The sequence below is a fragment of the Catharus ustulatus genome, chromosome 3 (genome assembly GCF_009819885.2).
Source record: "Catharus ustulatus isolate bCatUst1 chromosome 3, bCatUst1.pri.v2, whole genome shotgun sequence".
Classification (NCBI taxonomy): domain Eukaryota; kingdom Metazoa; phylum Chordata; class Aves; order Passeriformes; family Turdidae; genus Catharus; species Catharus ustulatus.
Genome location: NC_046223.1, coordinates 98,480,952 through 98,503,323, shown reverse-complemented (window position 1 = coordinate 98,503,323; position 22,372 = coordinate 98,480,952). Strand labels below are relative to the sequence as shown.

General features: G+C 39.6%; 1 protein-coding gene and 1 long non-coding RNA gene across 3 annotated transcripts in view; one reads left to right on the top strand and one right to left on the bottom strand.

Annotated features, from left to right (window-relative positions):
- LOC116994264 (testis development related protein) overlaps window positions 1–13,292 on the bottom strand; it is a 24,055-nt gene extending 10,763 nt beyond the window's left edge. Inside the window, exons 1-2 of one of the 2 annotated variants that reach the window (XM_033055821.1) lie at window positions 13,142–13,292; window positions 1,033–1,092 (exon numbers count right to left, since the gene is read on the bottom strand). In XM_033055821.1, the coding sequence (XP_032911712.1) occupies window positions 1,033–1,092; window positions 13,142–13,249 (168 nt within the window). In that variant the 5' untranslated portion in view covers window positions 13,250–13,292. The remainder of the gene's footprint in view (window positions 1–1,032; window positions 1,093–13,141) is intronic. The other variant, XM_033055822.1, reaches the window with a different exon arrangement.
- On the top strand, window positions 12,592–22,372 carry LOC116994265. Its single transcript, XR_004417446.1, has 6 exons — window positions 12,592–12,947; window positions 15,562–15,645; window positions 16,286–16,479; window positions 16,628–16,806; window positions 18,611–18,793; window positions 21,174–22,372. It is a non-coding gene; the product is annotated as an uncharacterized LOC116994265 (long non-coding RNA).

Here is a 22,372-nt window from a genome sequence, read left to right as displayed (position 1 = left end):
TTTTGAGAATACATTTTTAAGACAAAAGGGTTTTACTTTAAAAGACAAAAATACTGCAGTTCAACAGTTTACCTGGTGACATTTCTGGTTTTTTAAGTCAGAACACACACTTGGCAAGCCTTCCTGAATGACTAAGAAAGAGGCAAAAAACTATTTCAATAGAAAATAGATTTAAGATTGTCTCCCTAAACGTTTATCATCTGATCTAAAATATATGGTAATTTATGTTTTCATAAAATATAATAAATTTCTTCAAAAGGGTAGAAAAAGGTATAGTACAATCTGAGTTCTATTTTCAAGGAAAATCATGCTGCATCTGAAGTAGAACAAAAAGAAGTAACAGAGACAGATGTTCAGTTTATACATATTAATGTAAAGTATCCTATTACACTAATGAACCTATTTTAAAATAATTTTCTTTATACCTATGGAATTTCAAAACAAGCTCAAGCTTATCATAATAATTTCCACTTCTTTCATCTTCTACTAATGTATTTTAAAAACATTAAAGAAGATTCTTGGACACATATCAAGGCAAAAAAAATTTAACTTGCATGCCTACTTCTCTTTCCTGAAAGAGATACAAAATAATATCCTTAACCTCTTGTGGTCAGAGAGCCAGTGGAGCTACACTGGTAACAGAATAAACAACTCCAAACTCTTCTACCTTTCATGTTTTTATTGCCAGTGCAGCTAGAATCTAGTGCTTCTTTAGACTTCAGCTATTCCTGTGGCTTCTTATTTTCATCTTGTGTTTTAATAGCCATCATCGGAAGGAAAAAGAAAAATCAGGATACCTTCCCCTCCCCATTAATGAAAGCAAATAAAGGAGCTTTCCATCTAATCCTGCACTACTAATATTACTTCAATGAGAACCCTATGACCAAGGATCATATGTAATTATAAAATCATCAATGAACTATATAAATTCTTTAATCAGCTGTCCAGGAAAAACTGGCAGCTTTCTAACATACATGGACTGAAAAATATATATGATAATAAATGTTACATTTTCAAAGAATAGTTGTTTACCTTTGTTGCAAGATGTGACACTGAAGATGAAACTTCATCATGAAGAAACTGGTCTTTATTCTCAAAAGAAGGATAAAGATAAAAAAGGCCCATAGTCAGTTTTGGCTTGACAATTAGCACTGACACAGATTACTCACAAATGCTTTTACTCTATTTGGCACATTATAAAAGAAAATTGACAAAACATGATTTCAACACAAAACTAAGTGAACACCACTACTAAAATAAAAATCTACACTTAGAATGATGAAAAATCAAACCCTCACAGAACCAAAAACCTCATAGCATGAAGGGAGAAACACCCTGGCATCATAAAAAAATTTAGTACAATTAGTCTGATTTTATCTTAATGGTAGTATCTTAATTTTTTGGATATGCACTGAGTTTCTAAATACTGTACTAGATGAAGGTTTATGCATTGTCTGTGGCTGGGGAGAGAGGAATGTCCCAGGATTTTTTCCTCTTTCACATCAAAAAGCTCTACATTTCCTTAATTCAAAGAAAGACTTTTCTCCACATTCCCTTCCCCTACATGCACAACTGTAGATTTCAGAAAAAAACTAGAGCACTAAAGATGCCTGTGAAGGTTATTCAGTAGGGAAGCATTTCTGTCCATCTCTGAATTAAACTGCTATGTTAGTATTGTCAGGCCCTCCTGTTACTATCAGTGCTCTCTTCAAGACATGGCAAGTAAGATCATTGCTGGGAGTACTTCAGAGTCCAAAGATAAAAGAAGTGGGACACAGAATTCAGGAAATCTGCAATTTTACATTTCTTCATTCTGTGTTTTAATGAGAAAAAGGTTACCTTTTATTTTCCTGCATATGACTCCAAATACAAACGGTCCCGAGTACAAAACCAGAACAACTACATATGACCAAAAATATTTAACGCCAGTTTCAGGAAAAAGCCAGAATTAAAACAGAAAAGTGGAAAGTGTCTTTGAAGCAGCAGTTTCACAAAATCTCCAGTATTCACTCTGGTCCATATTTTGATTATATTAGCCACTGTTACAAAAATCAGATTTATAAACTCCTTTCTTTTCAACTAACTAAATGCTAAGGAGTTGATACGAACCCCACATGCACATGTCCCAAGACACCTAAATCACTCCTTATCCTGACACCTATGCATTGCAAAGACCTCCTTTACTTTGCTAACAGCATCAGAAAGAGGTGAGAAAACCAGCACAGAAATGTTATGTACTTCTAGTCATGTGGGGACCCAGATGTATCAGCTTGATTTTGACAGATCAGCTTCAAATCCCATGAATTTAAAAAAAGTATTTACTTATTTATATTTCTTTATATATATTTACATACTAATGTTTCCACTTACTTAACAGGCAATAGTTTACATTATACAAGGGACAAGGATAGAACATTTCTAGAATAGAGTATGAAGACCATTGCTCTATACTTCAATAGTATTTTTATGTTGGAATAGAATGAGCTGTAGATAGCCAGATTTACTTGCTGAGGTAGAACACAAAGTCAGGAACTCCTATTATCATTCAAAATGAGACTATTACTTCCTGCGGATTGCAACAAATGATTTAACTTCCGAATTCAGTTAGCTGTCTACAGGAGGATTGTAGATGGGATACCAAAAACGAAAACATTAAGACTTGTGTAGCTCTCTCAAATTAAATTCAACTATTTCCATCCCTTTCAGCTTTTTTATATCTCTACTTCTAAAAGAAACATTGCCAATGTTTTAAATGGAAACAACTCACACAGACTGTTCAGAACTCTCCCTCTTTCCCCTCATACTCTCAGCTCTCAAAGTTGTGGATGAGGCTGCAAAGCCCTAAACCTAACGTGATGTAGTCTCTGCTAGGACACAGGGTACAAGCTACACATCACCTGTTTCATCCAAATTTTTCCCAAGAACAGAAAAAAAAAAATCAACAAGAACTAGGAAAGTTCCAAGGGGAAGGAAATATGGTAAGAGGAGAAATTCTCAGACATCCAGAGCTGGCAGAACTATCAGTTTCAACAACCAACAATACTACCTCCAGAACAAACAAGTCACTGTTAGTACCTTCCAAAGGTACTAACTCATTTTAATTCTTCCAGCTCTCCAAATATCTTAGGAAGGAAAATAAAAATATGAAAGTGCATGGAGACATCATGCTCTAGAGGAGAGAAAAGATGGAGTGTGAAGGCATACAGCCTCTAGCAAGGCTGAGCTCAAAGAAGTGAGAGTGCAAGGCATTTGCACAGTGAAAAAACCACGAGACGCAAAGAGCACATTATAGGGCTAAGGAGTCAGCATAATAAAATGTGAATACCATTGCCAACAAAAGACGCAATTAACAATAAATAGTAGACAAGAAGAGGTATTTATTTGCTTCTTTTAAAAAGAGACAACTGTGTTGCTGTATTAATACAGTGTCACTGCTCATGGTTATTTGCAGCAACTATACTCAAGCAACCCAGGATGACGGTACCTGGGCAACACAAAGTTTAAATGAAATACAAAGACTGAAATGCATTAAACCCTCAAAAACACCAAACAAACAAAAAAAACCCAAACCAAAACAATCAACAACAAAAACTGGCAAGAATCCAATCCCTAAAATACATTTTTTGGGGCAGAAGACCGATCAAGTATTCATAGCATCCTTTTAAATACACTGCTGAAGAAAAAGGAGACTTGAATAACAGCAGAGTGCTTGTGATGTCCATCCATACATCCCAAGCATTGCTCAAAAACAGCCTGTAGGTTTGAATTCAAATGTCTCCAACAGACTAGATTTGAAAATGTTTTGTGGAAAATCAGTCCTTAGGGAAAGCAGAGAGAAGCAGATCAATGCCACACAGCAAAAACAGAGTAGGAGAGGAGCAGGTACAGGGGTTCAGAGCCAGCCACGGCCCACATGGCAGGGAGGGACCTATCTACCCTGAAGAAGGGATGGGCTTTGTATTAAAAAAATATAAAGAAATACTGAGGGAAAGAGCAGAAGGAGGGAGGGGACCTGTGCCACCACTAAGAACTCGGAAGGAAAGATGAGCGATCACTACAACCCATCTTCCCTAGTTACTCACAGAATAATTGGTATTTTTAAGTGATACACATTAGTACGTCCTTCTCCTGATATGTATTCCCTACTTTTGTTACCATCTTCACTCTTTATCATGCTGCATAACACATAGTGATGCTCAACACTTATAAATTACTACAGTATGTTTTAGTTTGGTCAGCTTAAAGTTATGACAATTCACTATTTTACTTATTTAAAAGAAATTTAAAAGAAAAACATGGGCTACATTACAGTATTTAGATATTTCTAGGTGAAAATGCTAACGCTAGTGGGAAATGCTGAGCAGCAACTTGAATAGCCCTCGAGTTCTGGCAGGGGAAGGTTGGTATGCACAGCGTGTTTTCATAAGGAAACAAGTGCCCTTTTGTTGGACATACTGCAAACCATAAGGTACTCAAGGGACTAATTCAACTAGCACACAAACCTTTTTGTACAGAGATCAAAATTGTAATCTGCTTCCCTCAGCTTCCTTTGTGGTAAAGTAATTAATTAGTCTCTTTAGATCATTCACTTTCATAATTCAGGCCAAGATGAAGAATGCTGAACATCAAAGAGTTAAGGGAAATAATAGCATCATTTCGTCCTGCATGCCCTTCTTGTGCTCTAGTAAGTAAAATGGTATATTATCGATTTTCTCTTCCCAATTGTGGGAGTTTCCTATCATAGACACACACATACACACACACATTAGCTGTGCAAACATAAGAGTAAACAAGCTATTGTTAAAAGAGTAGGTCCTTTTGGAACAAATTCTCACCCTTCTACTGACTTATTGCATCTCCTCCGCCTATCATCACATCTCATCAAGGACTGAGTGCAATATAAAGTCCAGGTTGTCATGCCTGAAAGTGCGAATTAGATCATGTACCACAAATGCATCATTTATGTGGAAAAAAATCCCAAAACAAACAGCACCTGAAGAGATACATACCAGGGAAGAATTTAACATAATTTCCAGTACTCCACAAACCCTACTAAATAACTTAGTGGTAGGAGAGGGGAAGGTTTAAAAAAAAAAATTAAAAAATCACTCAGAAAATCACAAACCTGAAAGTCAACCTCTGAAGTTGGAAAGATTTCCCAAACACTGATTACAAACCAAACAGTAGAACAACTACATATACACAGCCTGACCAGAAACAACACAGACTGGGAAGAGGAGATCAGACAGCCAGATCACCAACTTAAAATACAGCTAACAAAAGAAAATATTTCCTTGGGTTTGAGAAGGATCTTAATATAATGTAAAATGAAATAAACAAAACTAAAGCTGATTATTAATGCAAAAGTCACTCTGCTCATCTAAGTTTAAAAATTAATCAAAACCAACACAAAATACACTCAAACTCTGAGTAAGAAGAAAGTTATCAGTAAAAGATCAGTGGCATTTGGCCTCATTTTTTTGCTGTACCTGTAATATACACCTGGAAAATTCAATGCATGGATCTATGCTTTATGAGTCAGGAAATGATGCAACAGCGATCAAATGTAAATGGGCACTGAAATAACTCTACTACTTTCAATATTACTTTAACATAGCTGAAAAACAAAGCTGAACTGTACCTGAACACCCACACAAAACTGAACATGCCTTTAAGGAAAAACAAGGCTTTCAATTTTTACAAATAAACGCTGCATTACTCAGTCACACACTGCTTTCTTCTTGGGCATGAGGCTGTGTTCAGCAGAAGAACTCCAGTGCTAAACTGGGAATCGTCTCTGCTCCTTTCTGGCAGAGATAGCCTAGACTGAGATCAAGATAATGTGATCAGCCTCGTCCATATTTCATCTACTCCTAGATCTCAATCTTCCATTTGTATGCCCCTAAAGCAATGAGTGAATCAAACCAGCCATCTGGGCAGTTGGTGTAAATTGAAAATTTCCTTTTAATGTCACTAATGAAAAGTATTAACCTAAGCATTTCCAAAGTCTTGCAGAAGAGTAATTTGGTATTTTAAAATTCAATTTTTCTCTTCTCTAAACAATACTTTTCCATACCAGATTGCTCCCTAAATTTAGAAAAAACATCTTCATTATGACAATAAACTATCTAAATAGTGACAGTGATTCCTATGCTGCAAGTTTCCTCTGCCAGTCTTCAGCAAAACTGAAAATACTTTTGTTGATAAAGAAAAAGAAAATGTAAAATATAAGTGCATTGAAGAATATACTTTAATTTTTGCATATATTTCACAGACAACAGTAATTTGGAAACATTTTAAAATGTAATTCATCAGATCATTTCTAAAAGAACTTATTTCAGTCCAACTTTAAGAAGTCTGGGTGACTACTTCAGATACAGGAGAAAACCAATCCAACATAATTAAAAATGCTTCCATCTTCTAGACTCCAGTCTCTCCTAACTGCCTACTATTCACCAGATCAGCTGAGAGGTGAAAACATAGGGAAAATGGTTTTCATCTTTCAAATAATTTTAATTTATACAGAATTAACAATAAAGATGATGCTCTTTTCTTTAGCATCTACAACTGTTAAGAAATTGCTTAGCATTTTCAAACTCAGTTTCATTCAATCACTTTAGTTATTGTTTCACATTCCATTTTAAAACAGAATATCTAAATTATTTCCATATTTTTACTGTCAATTGATATAAATGGCCAAGTGTACCAGAGAAGATTAATTTCAGAATGTAAGTATTTACACAAGAATACTTCTGTAGTTCTGAATTTTACTGGCATTACAAAGAGAAACATTGGAACACCAGATTCCTATGCTCTCTGTTTTTACATCAATACACAAGATTACACTATTAAGTGTTCACATTACTGTGCATCTCTGTAGTAAGAGGTTATAATACAACTTACTTAGACTTTGCTTCTCTGAAATACTTCTGGAAGAATATTAAAGATTGATCACCTTAAAAAGTTCATATGTCATTAAGAATTTAGTTTTACCTAATTTATAATATTCCAAATATGCTTCATTAATTGAAGACAGCTGTATTAAGACAAAAAAAAGTTTCAAAGTTGAAACAAATGAAGTCAGAAATCAATTTTAATTCAATTTTTGTAACAATTCAACTATTCCACTGAAGTTTTCAATTTTGATGAAATTTCCAGCTGAAAATCTGTCAATTATTTTTAACAACTTAGCTATAGTAGAAATTCATATTTGCTCTTTCCTTATCCAGAAAACAAACCAATAAATGCTAATTCAAAAGACAGCAGCAGATACACAATTCTTATTCAGTCACGGAATTTGCCATTAAACTACATGTCTCCAATAAAGGTCTTGTATGACTAACGGCCATATTTTCCCAGCACAGTTTCTGCAAAACAGGCTGAATGCATAATTTTTTGTTACAGTGTTCAGCAGCACATGTATAGCTTCCCTTTGATATGTGGCTTTTATCACACATGCAGCAATCACACACATGTTTTCCTGGAGATTCTCACAGAGAACCAGCAGCAAAACTTGTTGGGAACGCACCTTTGATGATGACAGAGCTCAAAGAAAGTCTAACTAGCAAAGCATTCAGCAACTTCTAGTGACTCTACTTACATTATGGACATCCTCACACAGTCTGGCAGAGTTTCTATAAAAGCGAGGTAAACATTACAAACCTACTTTAACAGTAAAGAATTAAAATGATACATTCATTCCCAAAACCCATTACATTTTACTTTTTATACTGATGCTAGGAAGTCCAGTAGTGGCAGGAGAGTATGGCACCAGAAACCTCACAAAACCCCAAGAAGGTGCAACAAATAACTTAGGGAAAGCAGATGCCCAGCAAAGCTGTAGAGGAGAAGATGGTGGTGGGTCTGTGGATCAGTGGGAGCGGATAATGCGGTGTTAGGCTGGAGGGAGGAGGGCAGACATGGCTGCTGCTGGCAAACCCAGGCAATCAGAGCCAGTAAAGCAGAACTGGTGGGAGGAAAGATACAAGTGATAAAAGTGACAAATGGGGGAGAGGAAGGGGATGTACTAAGAAAAACCTTGAAAGCAAGGACAGAGATTTAAATGCAAATATCCTGAAACAATGGGAGGTGAGCTAAAGAAATGGAATCTGAAGGATGAGGAGGACTTAAACTTCATGCCATAAGCAACAACATTAATATCAGCAATGGAATTTGTAGGAACTAGCGGATGGGAAACCACAGCATAGGTATTAGAAGTAGCAGAGGAAGTAATCACCATCAGTATGGGAAGAGAGGGTCTGCACAGGAATTTCAGCTGTCTAGACAGTAAGGGGAAAAAAAAGAGAGAGAGAGAGAAAGCAGACTTGACCTGGAATTCATGGAAGAAACAACAATAAAGTCTAGGACACAAATTCTCTTTCCCACAATAGATAAAAGCCACCAACAACTTGCAGGTTACAGGCTTGGCTGAAAGAAAAAAAATATATAGTGATGGTGTCTGTAATAAGAGACCAATCAGACAATATGTGCTTTGTGGACTTTTAAGGCTCAGAATAAGCCAACAGAGGGGGGATAAGAAGTGAGAAACACATCTGATCTCGGTCAACTGTGTAAAAAAATCACAGTATAAATTAAGAAGTGAGGCACCTCAAAAATGAAAAGCATTTAAAACTTAGAAAGTCTAAAGCCCCAAAAGACACTGTCAGCTCTGTAAAGAAAGACTGTGAGAAAGAAAAGAGGACCCACTCAAGAAGCTGCTGAAAGACTGTATATGACAAGGAGGAGGAAAAGCAAGAAAGGCAGGCCAAGCAAGGCTCAGGGAAGTCTTCGTTGACAGTACCACAATCTAATGTTCAAGAATGATGACAGAATATAGGTAATGGATTCTAGCCAGGAAAATGTCACTGAAATGTCACAAGAACAACTCCAATGAAGAGGAAAAAATCAGGCTAGCAGAGGATAAGGTATGATGAGATTACTGGAGTACTGAAGGCAAAGCCTGAGACACAGAGAAATGGCTAGAAAGTGAAGGAAATGCATTAGCTGGATTAACATTTTCTACTTCATTTTTTTAATTTAAAAGTACCCTGATTCAACATATTAGTAAAACACAAGTGCTGCTCAGCTCCCACCCATTTCTGCAGGGCTTGTCTGAGTTCAACTCATTCCAACATGAAAGCCAATATGAAAATTGTACCAGACGCTTAAACATCTTCATTTAAAAAGATAACTAAAATTCTGTATAGCCAACCTTCAAACATCCTGAGCAAGTCTAAACAAAACTCAGCATAAAGCATGTTTTTGCACACATTCTCTTTGAACATAACAAAAATTACAACTGGGGAGAACAGATCAAGGCTAGGGTTCTGAAATATTTTTACATGGAAGTCAGTTTCATTAGATAATATAGGTCAGCCTGACACCCATCCCCTCCCCTCATATATAGATGTATTTTAATGTGGAGTGCCATTTTACATCAGAGTTACACGCGATATTGACACAGCATTGACAGCTCTGAGAACTGATTAGATGGTAGTATGGCATCAAGAACTTAGCACAACTGCCAAAGCAATGCCTCCCAGAAATCAAAACCCAGCAGTTTTCCCTTTCCAAAAATACAACTACAGTTTGAAACATAATGACTATATTCCAAACTGAACGCAAGTTTGGCATGCACCACTGTACATTTCTAGCATATTTTCAGAGAGACACACAAAAAGCATATTAATTTTATCTCATATGTGTGTACTATTTATGCATGTCAAGTTAACTTCATGCATTAATTATAACTTAAGTGAATAAAGCACCTTCATTGCATAAATTAAAAACACCTATGCTTCAAAGCATAAATTAACTTCTAAGATACAGTCTAAAACTGTCTGGTCTGAAAAAACCTCACAATAATCCACACATTTATTTACACAAGTACTGTTTCAAAATTGACTTGTCTTTCTTATCTCAGGAAACACCTTACTATTTTTAAAAAGTGTTAACTATTCAAAGCACTTGAATGTATGTAGAAACTTTTGCTAAAAAGTGTCCAGAGGCTGACAGCTCCCTCCCTTGCAATTTTCATGTTCTAAAATTTGTTTTTGTTCTCCCCTGGAACAAAATCAAACCATTCTGTATAACATAAAACCAGAACCGTCAAAACTTTTTTTTAAAGATCAAACCAGGCTTTTCTATTTAAGAACTACGAACGTCTACAAATTCAAATGTCTGCTTAAGCCCAGATCAGGCTTCCATATCCAAATAGGACGATTAAAATTGCTCTAGACTAACAAAGGAGTTTTTTGTGTTGGGTTTTTTTTTTTAACTTATAGTAGACTAATTCTTTGTTGCTGTCTGCTACTGCAATGTCCTAATTATTAGGTTGCACACTGAGAACTCCTTCACTCTTTCTCAGCTTTGAAGAAACAATATACAGCACCAACATTTCATTATACTGGAATAGTTTCAACGTGGTTTGCTTTAATGACATAGATGCGACTACCATTTTCTTTCCTTTGAAGTAAAAAGTTTCAGCCTTATTTATAGCATGAACAGTAGAAGCTTAAGGATTTTCTTCCCACTTGCTTATTAAAAATGAAAATAAAGACAAAAGATGGTTGTTGGGAAAAACAACATATCATAAATCAAAGTCAAAACACAATGACTCTAGTTCATCCTCTCTTTTACCAAATGATGTATCAGAAAAGGAAATTAAATCTAACAGTCAACTCCTGCATGAGATCTAAAGCCGGGCTTCTTAATTTACTAAAAAGCACTCACACTAATTGTCTGAATTTTGGCTCTAACAATAAAAAATTAGGGAAGTCCTGGGTTCTTCTCATCTTTATGAGGTAATCCTTCATCCACAGCAGGCTGTACTGCAACAGCTTACACACATACTGAGGCAACTTCATGCTCAGCTAAGCTACCACAAGAACTGCCCCCATAACTCCCCCAAGCTGTCCTCCAAAGCCAGGGAGTTGGCCGATACAGGTCAGGATGCAGCAGCAGAGCGTGCAGATCATTACCAAATCCCTCTGCACATTACTGGACTCACTCCCTTACAATCATATTATTGGGAGAAGAAAACAGGATCTGATGAAATATCAAAAATTTCAAATACTTAAAGCAAGGAACATGGACCAAATCAGCTAGAAGAAGCTGAACACATGCATTTGGTTCTCTTGACACCTGTTCCAGCCATGGTTTAAATACATTGTACCTATGGCTGGTCTAAAAGCTACCCTACAATGCCAATCAGGTGGTCAGAGCTTTCTATTTAGTCTGTTCTTCCTTAAAGTGTACATAAACTCTAAAATGACTACTGCTAAATATTTTGGGTAGGGTGTCACATTCCTTTCAAAAGATTTTGATTTTAACAAGCAAAATAACTAATAGCTCACAGTCTTCACTCCAGCCTCTGTGCCAAGCTACACTACAGTTGTCCTAACTTTACTGAATCCTTTATCTTCAAGAATATTTCATTTAGTGATTTAGAATAATTTATTTATCTCCTGCCACCCCCCAACACTAAAATCAGCATCCCAGTTCCACTGGGGGTTGAAAAGGAATTTTCTTAAAATTCATGAAAATGCAAGCCTTTTGCACAAGAAATCACTGTCAACATCATTATAACTTGAGACTTCAACTAATGGAACAGAGGCCCAGGACAGTAAAAGACCACTGGACTGGAGAAAACAAAATAAACTCCAGCCTCTGTTGCTTAAGTAGAGGGCTAGAAGAATTGTCTGGAGAGAAGTCTGAAGAATCCTCTCCTGACTGGGAGGCTACAGCCAGGAGCCTCAGAGGGGGCTTGGAGCATTAGAGGTAGAGGAGCAGTGAACAGTCAGTGGGATTTACTGGAAGCTTTTGGTGACCTTTGGTGTTTGAGGAGGGCTTCTGGAGCTGAGCAAGTCTACGAGGGCTATGATAGTAAAAGCCAGTAGCCTAGAAAAAACTGTGGAAGCTTACAAGCACCTGAGGATATGAACTGTAGGAGGCAGAGGTTAGATGTTATATGAGATGTTGGAGGAGATACTTCAGGTCATCTCAAGCCCCACAGTTCTCCTTCCTCCACTGAAGGGGGTCTCCAAAACGAGCGTCCATTCTTCTTCTGCAGGAGGAGATCCTAGTCATCCATATGACCCCACAGCTGCTGCCAGAGAAGTAGCAAGGGCTATGGCTCTGCTGTTCACTGCGCAGGGGTAAGGGCAAGGCAAGGCTAAACTGGTGATAGTGAAGATGGAGAGAATAACTGCTGTGACTGGGAGAGGCTGCTCTTCAGCAGTTGCTACAGGTGTTGACAACCCACAGCACCTGTCAACCAGAAACTCAAGGCGAGAATAATTTATCCAGACACACTCCAGCTCCTTCAGTAAGACAGGCAAGATAAACACGGAGTAGAAAGCTGGGAAGGCTTTAGTACCGTCTTCTGAAAAGAAACCTCACTGGTTTGAAACCCTGGGCAACTGCTTACTTCAGAACCTGTCATTCAATATCTAAAGGAATTCTGTGGCAACAGGAGATCATCAACAAAGCTGTACTGGGCAGAGTAACAGGCTTCTGAGCTGGATGGATACCTAATTGATATCAAGTTTTTGAAAGCAAGTAAAAAAATATTTTTTTAGTTGTTTCCCCTGATACTCAACTGATACCCTTGCTTTCAGGTTATACTTGTTGAGAAAGTCACTGTTGGTATTTAAGTTAACACATAAAAACAAAAGCTTTCAAACAAGACTGCAGCTATTTAAAGATCGTGAACTACCATTACTGAAACCATAGAAAAAAGCAACCTGCCAAAACATCGGTGCTCTACACAACCGCGCAAATAAAGTTACGCTCTTAAACATCCTTATTTAATGCACTGCGTTTAACAGATGGGTTTCAGTGCCTCTGCCTAGGGCTGGGAGAGAAAGTACCCTGCGGTACGAAGCCACTGGAATGAAGGACAGCAAGTCCCGGGAACGCCGGAGGCCGGCTGCTGGAAGGAAACAGGGGTGGGTAGGCCAGTCAGCACCCCAAAAAACCGGCTGACAGTCGCACGATCCGCCCAAACAGTCCCAGCTCCGACCAGGGCCAGCCTGCCGGCACATCAGGGTGGGAAAAGTGATTACTCATGCCGCCGGAGAGCAGGGCAGCGGGAGCGGGGCCGAGCCTCACGATCCCTCGGAACCGGGCTCCGCGCTCCTACCTGAGGGGCCGCGAAGGCGGCGGCGGGCGGCGGCCCGCGGGGACGCGTCTCCTCCTCCTCGGGCGAGTCGTCCAGCAGAACTTTACTGCTCTTGTTGAGCTTCCACATGGCGGGCGCGGGGGCGGCCCCGCTGCGTCCCGGCAGCGAGCGGGCCGAGGCGGGAGCGGGCGCTGCTCCGCAGCCCCGGCCGGGCCGGCTGCGCTCGGCAGGGCTGTCACCCCGCCGGGGGCTCCCGGCCGGCAGGGAGGGAGGCAGGGAGGGAGGAGCTGCCTGGCGGCGCCGGGAGCCCGCCCCCCGCCACCGCCTCGCCCACCGGCCTGCGGATGGAGCTGGGGACGGGCGGCCCGAGGCTCGGGGCGGGCCGGGCAGGGCAGGGCCGGGCCGGGTCGGGAGCCGCCGCCTCCCACCGCTCCTCACCTGCCGCCGCGCCCCGCGGGAGCCGCCGCCGCTGCCATGTTTGCGGGGCGGGGGCACGGGCCGGGGGGGCTGCCCGGCATCACCGCGGCAACAGCGCCGGGCCCGCCGGCAGCACCCCCGCTCGGCCCGCAGCCTCCCGCAGGCACGGGAGGGACTGCCGAGGATAAGGAGCCGCCGAGCGCCGGCCGGTGCAGTGCAGGGTGCGGATGTCTGTGAGGGTAACGCGGGGCACTCGGGCGTGGAGCTGGACCTGTCTGGGCAGCGGGAGTAGCGGCACCCGCAGAGCGCCACAGATGGCCCGACAGCTCTGCAAATGGTCCTGGCAGTGCACCTACCCGTGTGTCTGCCAGGGTACTCGCCAGCGTACCCACCTGTGCATCCATCCGCCCGTGTACCTGCTGCTTTACCCACCTGTGTACGCACCCACTCGTGTATGTACCCACCCGTGCACCCCTGGGTCCCGGGGTGCCTCAGGAAGGACAGGCTGCACAGCCCCCCGGCTGGGCCTGCTCCCCTGGACCCATGGAGCCTTGCCAGGGTGGAAAAGCCTGGTGTATCCAGCCGGAGTCCAGTGAGTGCTAGGAGCTCCCAGTTTGATGGCTGAATGATCAAGGTTTAATGCCCTGTGTACCAGCTGGTATTTTTCATTGACTCGTAGTTCTCAGACAGGTTTGCTAGGATACTCTCCCATTAAAATCCCCACCTAAGCACTCCTTTACACATTAGTTTGATCTGTGAATTAGGGTCACTTGTCCCAAGAACTGGGAAGCCACGCTAAAACTACCATTTTGGGGTTGTTCTCTTGCTTAATGCTGCTCTGATTTCACTGGTGAAAGGCTGTAATTCTCGAGGATCCCTCATGACAGACTTGCAAGTCTTGCTGTGGCTGCCTGACGCCTTGGGGCTGAGCAGCAGCTCTCAGGGAGCAGCAGTGCTTCGCTGAGGGTGTTTTTGGCTGCAATGTGCACCTACCTGCCTAACCGGAGAAGGGCTCACCCCGGGGCAGGAACACAGCTCCGTGTGCTGCCTGCTGCCTTTAGGTCCCACCAGTGGCAGAAGGACACACGGATTCGAGTTTTGCAAATCAATGAGAAGGACTTTTTCTGTCATAAAATGTCCTATGCAGTAAGGTAACCTCAGAGGCATCACAATTTTAATTATAAATTCTCTTTGATACTGATTCAGGATTTCTGTATTATGACTTAGGGATGCTGTGTAACTAACTATAATTTGTAGCTGACTTCACGAAAGATACATTCACTTCATTTGGACCTGTAACCACAGGATTTACACCAGTGCAGTTTTAACCCTCTGACTTGAAAATGAACTTCACGAAATTATAGCAATGAGCATAAAACAAGTGCACAAGTGTTTGAAGAACTCTAAAAGCCTTTAGTTTTGCAATAAGTTTTCAAACAAAGTCTTCTTTATCTCATTTTCAATCCCTTCTCTTGCGAGACGAAAGACTACTAAAAAGTGAAGCACAGAATTTCCTTTCACATCTTGCTTGCATTAATATGAACCGAATCTCGAGAGGGTAGGAGACAAAACACATTCTTGGTTATTAAAGACAGATCAGGTTTAGCATAGATTTCCTCTGGAAGGCCAAGTCAATTTATAACCAGTTCTTTAACCTCACACTCCTTCAAATTTATAAACAAAAATATTTCTGAATTTTATTGGCCCATGCTTGTGTAACTCTAAATAGAAAACAACCATTTTATTTGGTTTGAATTCTGTATTTAGACCTTGAAAAGATCAAATAAGTTATTTGTCACCACGTGATCCTACTATTTTAATCCAATGCCTTCCTTATGCTATTTTTCTTATGGCTGCCTGAAACACCAGCTCTACCATTAGGCTAAAATCCTGCAAATACTTAGGATTCTGCTCAGTTATGGTCTCACTGAGAAATTCACACAGCCTTCCCAATACACAGAAAATTAACTACATGCCTTTGGTTTTTAAAATTTTTATTAATTTTGATTTTTTTCTCCCCTTAGGTTTTCTTCTAAGAGCTTGAACTTCAGTGTGAAAGCTTGGCTTTACTTTGGTCACTGAAAATCAATCCAGTTGATGTTAGAGAGGTAAGAATTTCAGTTCACATTTTCTATTTACCTTCAAGACCCCAAGGCATGCCTAAGTGCTATCTCATTTTCTTCTGAGAAGAACATTATTTTCTACTGATTTGTTCTACAGATTTGGGCTTATAAAATTATTATTTCCTTTTAAAATTAAATATATACAACTAATCAAATGTGGATTTCCAGAATAAGAAGCTGACATCTGCCAGCTGGATCTGCCTAGAGTGAAAAAGAATACAAAACAGTTGAATACGAAACAGTTAAACACAAAAGTTTCTTCCTCTAAGAAACTATATTGTCATGTGTCCCTAAGTTGTGTTCAGGGGAAAGCTGTGGAATTCTGTTTGAGAAACTTCCTGCATGGTGTTTAAAATGCCATGAACATCTTTATAAATATCATTATGAGAAAAAATTGATGATTCCTCTTCTGAACTCTGATCCTGTTTCCCTTTAGGGAGCACAGATCTGGGGGCAAAAAAAGTGAGAGAAGTAACAGAAAATGCAGCCTTTGTCTCTGACTCCCAAGGAGCACTGAGCTGTTTCGAAAGCAAAGCCAGACAACATGGTTTTAGCAGCCACTTCATGACCTGGCAAAACATTATGCTGCTGAAAAATATGTTTCTCCTTTCCTCTTTTACTCCAGGCTATGACCCAGGAGAGAAAAGGATGGAGTTCTTTTGCTGGCCTAAACCAGGCTGTCAGGACACAGAGCAAAAATGTGAAAAGTAAAGACAGAAAGGAGGTGATCCCCTGTATCATACCAAGTAACTCCATGACATTTTAGTGTACTTCAGTAACTCCAGGCTGCAGGACCTTTGGATATTACCAGACTTTCAGGTACATGCACAATGGTTTCACGTACTGGATCCATCCCAACAGCTCTCAGGATTTGCCTTGCAAATCCCAGTAACTATTCATGGCATCTCTCACTCATCTGTGCCACAATCAATATCTCATGTGAGGGGTCTGTCACTCTTCCTGACAGACTGACCTTGCTGTGGATGCCTGAACCCAGCAGCAGTGCTGCTGTTCCAAGCAAGATGCAAAACCAAACCCGTGTTGTGCTAGAGATGACATATCCACCTCTGCTGCCACCACTGCCAACCTTCTCAGCTGCACTGGTACTCAGACCTCAGCCTGGCTGTTGGAGACCACTCTAGCAAGGTGAGATTTGCCACTTCCCAACAGCATTAGGCACACACCATAGTATTAGGGAGACACCCTCTCCCCCTGCAGGGGTCCATTGTTACCCGTTTCATGGTGAAAACTATCTTTATAGCACTGTGCCAGAATACAGCATAGGCACTGGAATATCTGTATATCCTTTTCTGGATTCCTACCCCCATGTGTTTTTCACTTTCTTGACACTGTTAGGGCCAGAGTCCCAGCCTTGAATTTATCTCATGAAAGTTTAAATGACTAGATGTCGTATCTTGGTTATTCTCCCTTTCTAACTTGTAGAGAGCAACAGTGTATTGTTTTGCCTTTTTAAGCTTAGCTTTCTGGAGTGTTTACAGTGGACATCTACCTACAAATGTATCAAAGTTCACAAAAATAAGCAATGCCAGGGCTATATCTTTTGAACTGCAGAAAGGGAGGAAGGTTCAGCAACTAGTTACCCACAGTTCAAGGCAAAACTTTCTTCGTATTTTCCCCCATGCTTCCTAGCAGTTCCCTAGCCAACTTCAAACTAAAACATATGTGATAAGTATGAGAAAATACATACTGTGTGATACAATATACAATTTCTGGATGACTGCAGTACATGAGTTCTGCAAGTCATCACAAAGTCCAAGTTCATTCCAATGTAATACTTACATTTCACTTATATGTACATAGGTGTGTAGGTCACATTACAGAAAAGCTGTTCTAGACAATTTGAAAAAGGTTGTGTTCTACTCTTTTGGGATTGTAGTATAATTCTCATTTAAAACAAAACATAAATATAGCTGGTTTAGGAGCCAGAAAACACCCCAAGATAGTCTAACCTTCCTTTCTAAGCTCTCAAGGCTTACCAATAGAAAGTTGAGGGCCAACCCTACAAAGGAAAGGAAATACTCTGTCTCTAGCCAAAGTCTATTCTTATTGATAACCCACTTTGATTTGAAATACTGACATGTGTAGGAAAGTTGTTTGTGGCTTGGCATGCAAGTTAGTCAATGTAGATCTTTGTCCAAAGAAAATGTGTAGGCGAGAACAGCAAAATACTTTTGGAAAACAGACTTATTTTAAAAATTGACAGCTGGTTGAATCAACTGTAAGTCAGTTCAAGAAATACCAAGAATCCTAGAGGAAGCAGATTATTGCGTGCAAATGCTAAATTAATTTATACTTTGTCATTACGATTTATAATAGAGATTTTATGTCCCCAGGGATGACATAGCAAAAATAGAAGAAGGCCAGAACTGATGACAAAGACTCTTAGACATGGAAAAATACTGTTATGAAGATAGATGAACACTGTGCTTTAAACAAGAAATAAATACAAGGAAATGGAATAAATGTACACAGAAAAAGACTGAAAAGGTGGATAGAACTAATAGAATTGCTTCTTCCCATCAGATATAAACAAGGAAGCATCCATTTAGACAAAAGATAATGCATTTATAACTGAAAAAGGAAATAGATGATTTTCAACAGTGTAATTGCGCACTGTGCAATTTCATTTCCAAAGAATGTCATTGAAGTTGTATTCAAGAAACAGGAACTTCATGAGGATAACAAGAACATCAGGTAGCACAAGTAAGCCCAAAAAAGCTAATAGTATTAGGCTCAGATTTCAAGTGTTATGCTAATTTTCACAAGCTATATTTTAATAAAATTAAAATATATTCCATTATTTTCCACTGCAGGATTTCTTGCTGTAATGTACATCAGATTGGCCATGACCTCTACGAGAAACAGAATATTACATAAAGCACACCACAATCTAACCTCTCTGATCTTACATCCCTTTTCTTTTACATAGGTCTTTTCAAAATTTTTTCATAGACACAAAAAAGTTAAAATAAAATGAACTGAAACAGTGCTGTTCTCTGCAATATCTACACTGAATAGAAGTGCACTCAGAAGATTGCAAGTACTAAGATTTCATTTTCTGCAGGAAACAAATGTCATAATACAAAGTGGATGAAATTCTCCATTCTTTGAGGTATGCTTTATTTTGTATTATGTCAATCCCAAACTGTTTTCCAAGAAATCTAGTGCATTTCCAACTTTTAATTACCAAAATCTAATGAAAATGAAAAATTGGGAGAATGAACTTTTGAATATTTAAGCCACAGAGTATGTGGTTCAACTCATAAGAATACTCTCATGAGTTTGCCCAGACTCACTCAAGAAGAGTAAATGTAGTCAAACATCCTCTAGAATACTTGTTGATCTGTTTTGCGGTAGTTAAGATTTAAACCTAATGAAACTCCCCAGCATTGTAAGTCAACAGTAAAACTTTGATTGCAGATTCAGATCTTCTCTGCATGTTGAACTGGCAATTTCAGCCTGAGATATTTTCATGGATATACCAGCCCTCCAAACAGGCAAAGATCTCCTGGTGGGGTCTTTTGTTTTGTAGTTCCACGATTATCTGAGGCAAACACAATGTGCTGGGGGAAAAAATGAGGGCTGATTTGCCCCCACACAGCTATCTACCAGAGCAGCAGCTCTGACCACAAGTCACATCTGTGGACTGCAGGAGTCTGCCAGGCTGTGGCAGACATGGCCTCAGTTTTCTTTGGAGATCCAACTCCTACCTGTAGTTTTGATCCAAATTTGCAGCACAAGGACACTGAGGAGCACAAGGCTCACCTCCAAGTTCTCTTCTTGCTCAGATTATTGTGAGGCCATTAGTCACAAAAAAAAATCTCCAAAAAGATGGACAGAAAAAGGAGAATTTTTTCTGAAAAAGAAAAATATGACAGAAACATTCCAGTTCAATGCTTATTCTGCTGGTTAACATCAGCAGTGGGAAGATAACAAAGGAAACTACTCAGTGTGAAGGGGGAATCTCAAGGCACCAGCATATGACTCTCCTGGGACCAATTATTCCTCGAGTATTTCTCAGTGATGCAGTGAGCACATAAGCTCTCACTAGACCCTGCAGAAAGGAGCAAAAAAAATTAAATTGAGTACTGTTTAAACCATGTTAGCTGTCTTTCTCCCTTTTAGAGCCGGGTGCTAGCCCAACTGTAACCAACCCTTCAAGCCCTTTGAGCAGAAGGGGCTAAAGGAAAAAAAAGATATAGAAGAACAAGAATTGATTGCAGAGGACAAAAAAAAGATTAAAAGGAAAATGTGTGAATGTGTCAGACTCAAAAGTAGATTGATGGGCACTGGAGGAGGGCAGCCCCCAACATCAGTCACTCCTGGAATGTGTCCAGAGAAGCCATGGTTGCTGCCCACCAGTGCTCTCTTTGTCAGCATGAGAAGATGAGGGACTGGAAGCAGATGATGCAGTTGGCAGCATACCCTCATTTGTGTCTCATGGTGGTGTGAAAGGCCACTTTGGCTGTAACCAGGAGGAGACTGATTAATAGGTCTTGTGTTTACTGCCCATTGTGTTATAAACATCTCAAGTGATCATTAATGAAAATGTGTTGGAAGAATAAATACTCTTTAATTTAGGCAAAAATGAAATACTCTTCTGCAGTGAGCAAGCCTGCTTTTTTATATGTCATGTATGATTTAAGACAGAATTTTGTTTATTTGTGACTTCTATTCTTCCCTGACATTTAAAATGTTCTTTATTTGTAGTACTAATAATGGGCTTCAGATGTGAAAAAACAAATTACATACTTCCTTTGTAGTGCAACTTCAGTGCAATGATCTGAAAGTACTCACTTACATATTAGTGAATTAATCCTGACAACATATTAGTCAAAAAAAAAATCGTCATAACTCCATCCGTCAAAACTCCAGCTTACCCTTTTTTTTGCCTCTTTTTCAAAGTTTGCTATTACTGGAATAAAACAACAAATCAGGATTACTAATAAAGCACTATGTATGCTTGAAGCCAAAATACACAGACTTTCTAGCAAGCACTGTCAGATCTTTTACTAAACAAGCAGCAACATCCTGACTTCACGTTCTTGCTGTTTATCCAATAGCCCACTTTCTTTTCCAATTCCACATCTACACTAACAAGCACTATTGCAGAGCTGTCACGAAGTAGTCACGGATTGTGTACCTACAAATACATTTTTTAAGAGATCAAAACCTCAAAATATTCTCATCTGAGTGATACAACATTCCCAAAGCCACAGAAGCTTTTATCAAGTCTATAGAAGAATAGGAACATAGATGCTTCCTCATTTATATATTTCTTAACAATTTCCCAGTTCCACAATGCCCTGTTCCCTCAAAGCAATTGTCCCATTGTGGTTTTGTTTTCTATTGCTTTGCATTGATCAATGTGATATGAAAACTTCACATCTGAGAAAGACTTTTTATTTTCTCTGCTGCTAGCCCAAATCGCAGGCTGGCAGTCATTGCCTCATAAATTGTGAAGACACCTAAATACCATGTTCTGTCTGCAGAGAAAGAGTGTGAATATCCTCATGCTGGAGAGAAGGTGTAAGGCTGTTTATCATGCAGCTGCAGCAATAGCCATATTTGTGAGGAATACAGAAGTGATGCAAACCAGGGAATGAGAAGCACTGTTGCTAAAAGACAAACATCCTTCAGGAACAGAAAAGGGATATTTCTTTCAGTATGGCTGAATCAGGCCAAAAGTCCATTTGCCTCAGCATCCTGTCTCTGACAATGATGTTTAAGAAAAGAAACAAGGCATGGAGTAAATCCTGTGTGGTACTTTCCATGGCTGCCAGCATCAGCTTCCTATTTTAGAGACTGTATCAGCATCTTTGGTTTTGAAAAGCCTGGTGGACTTCTATTCCATGAGTTTTCACTACAGATTCAACTTTTCTCCATAAAATGTATTTTTTTTTCTTTTTAAATGTAATGAGAAAGAAAATCACACAGTAAACTTTGCTTTTATGCAGCAGTAGTTAGGAATGTTAATAGCACGATGGGAAACCTGATGTGGGTCACCTGGTCATATTCCTATTGGTGGAACAGTGCCATCCACTGCAAAACATCCCCCTGTATGTCACCACAGGACAGCTCTGTGCACATCTGAGCACCCCTTACTTTCCACTCATCTCTGCCCACAGCACTCAGGTGTGCTTTTGCTCAAGCCTAGACTTTCAGGGGATGATGGAATTTACAGTAATTTGACTTTCTCTTGCGGCAAAGGATAAAGGTCAAGTCCAAATAGTCCATTAAGCATCTCAAGTGTTATTGTTATTATATGGTACAGACACATAATCTCCTGCCCTTTTAAACATTTGGCAATCTATAATCTGTGACTGAGAATGCCAGTGGAGTCCAGAATCTGAGAAATGTACTTGGTTTCTATTGTAAGGAAATATGCAATTATACGTAGTATGGAAGCATCTTATGGATAATGCAATCAAAGGCACTGAGAAGATTAAATGACTGAATGGCATTGGAAAAAATGTGTATACTAGTTAAGCAACAAAACTGTCCAAGTGCCTAACAGATGAAGTTAGAGTTATGGCTCATGAAATTGTGACTATTTATCTTCCACAGAATTCTGTTTAAAAAAACCCTTGTTATTCATGAAAGTTGAAAATTTAAAATCATTTTAATGCAAGTTATTGTCATCTCAATAAAACTTCAAGTGAATCTCATTCAGAACAAAACATTTTGCAGT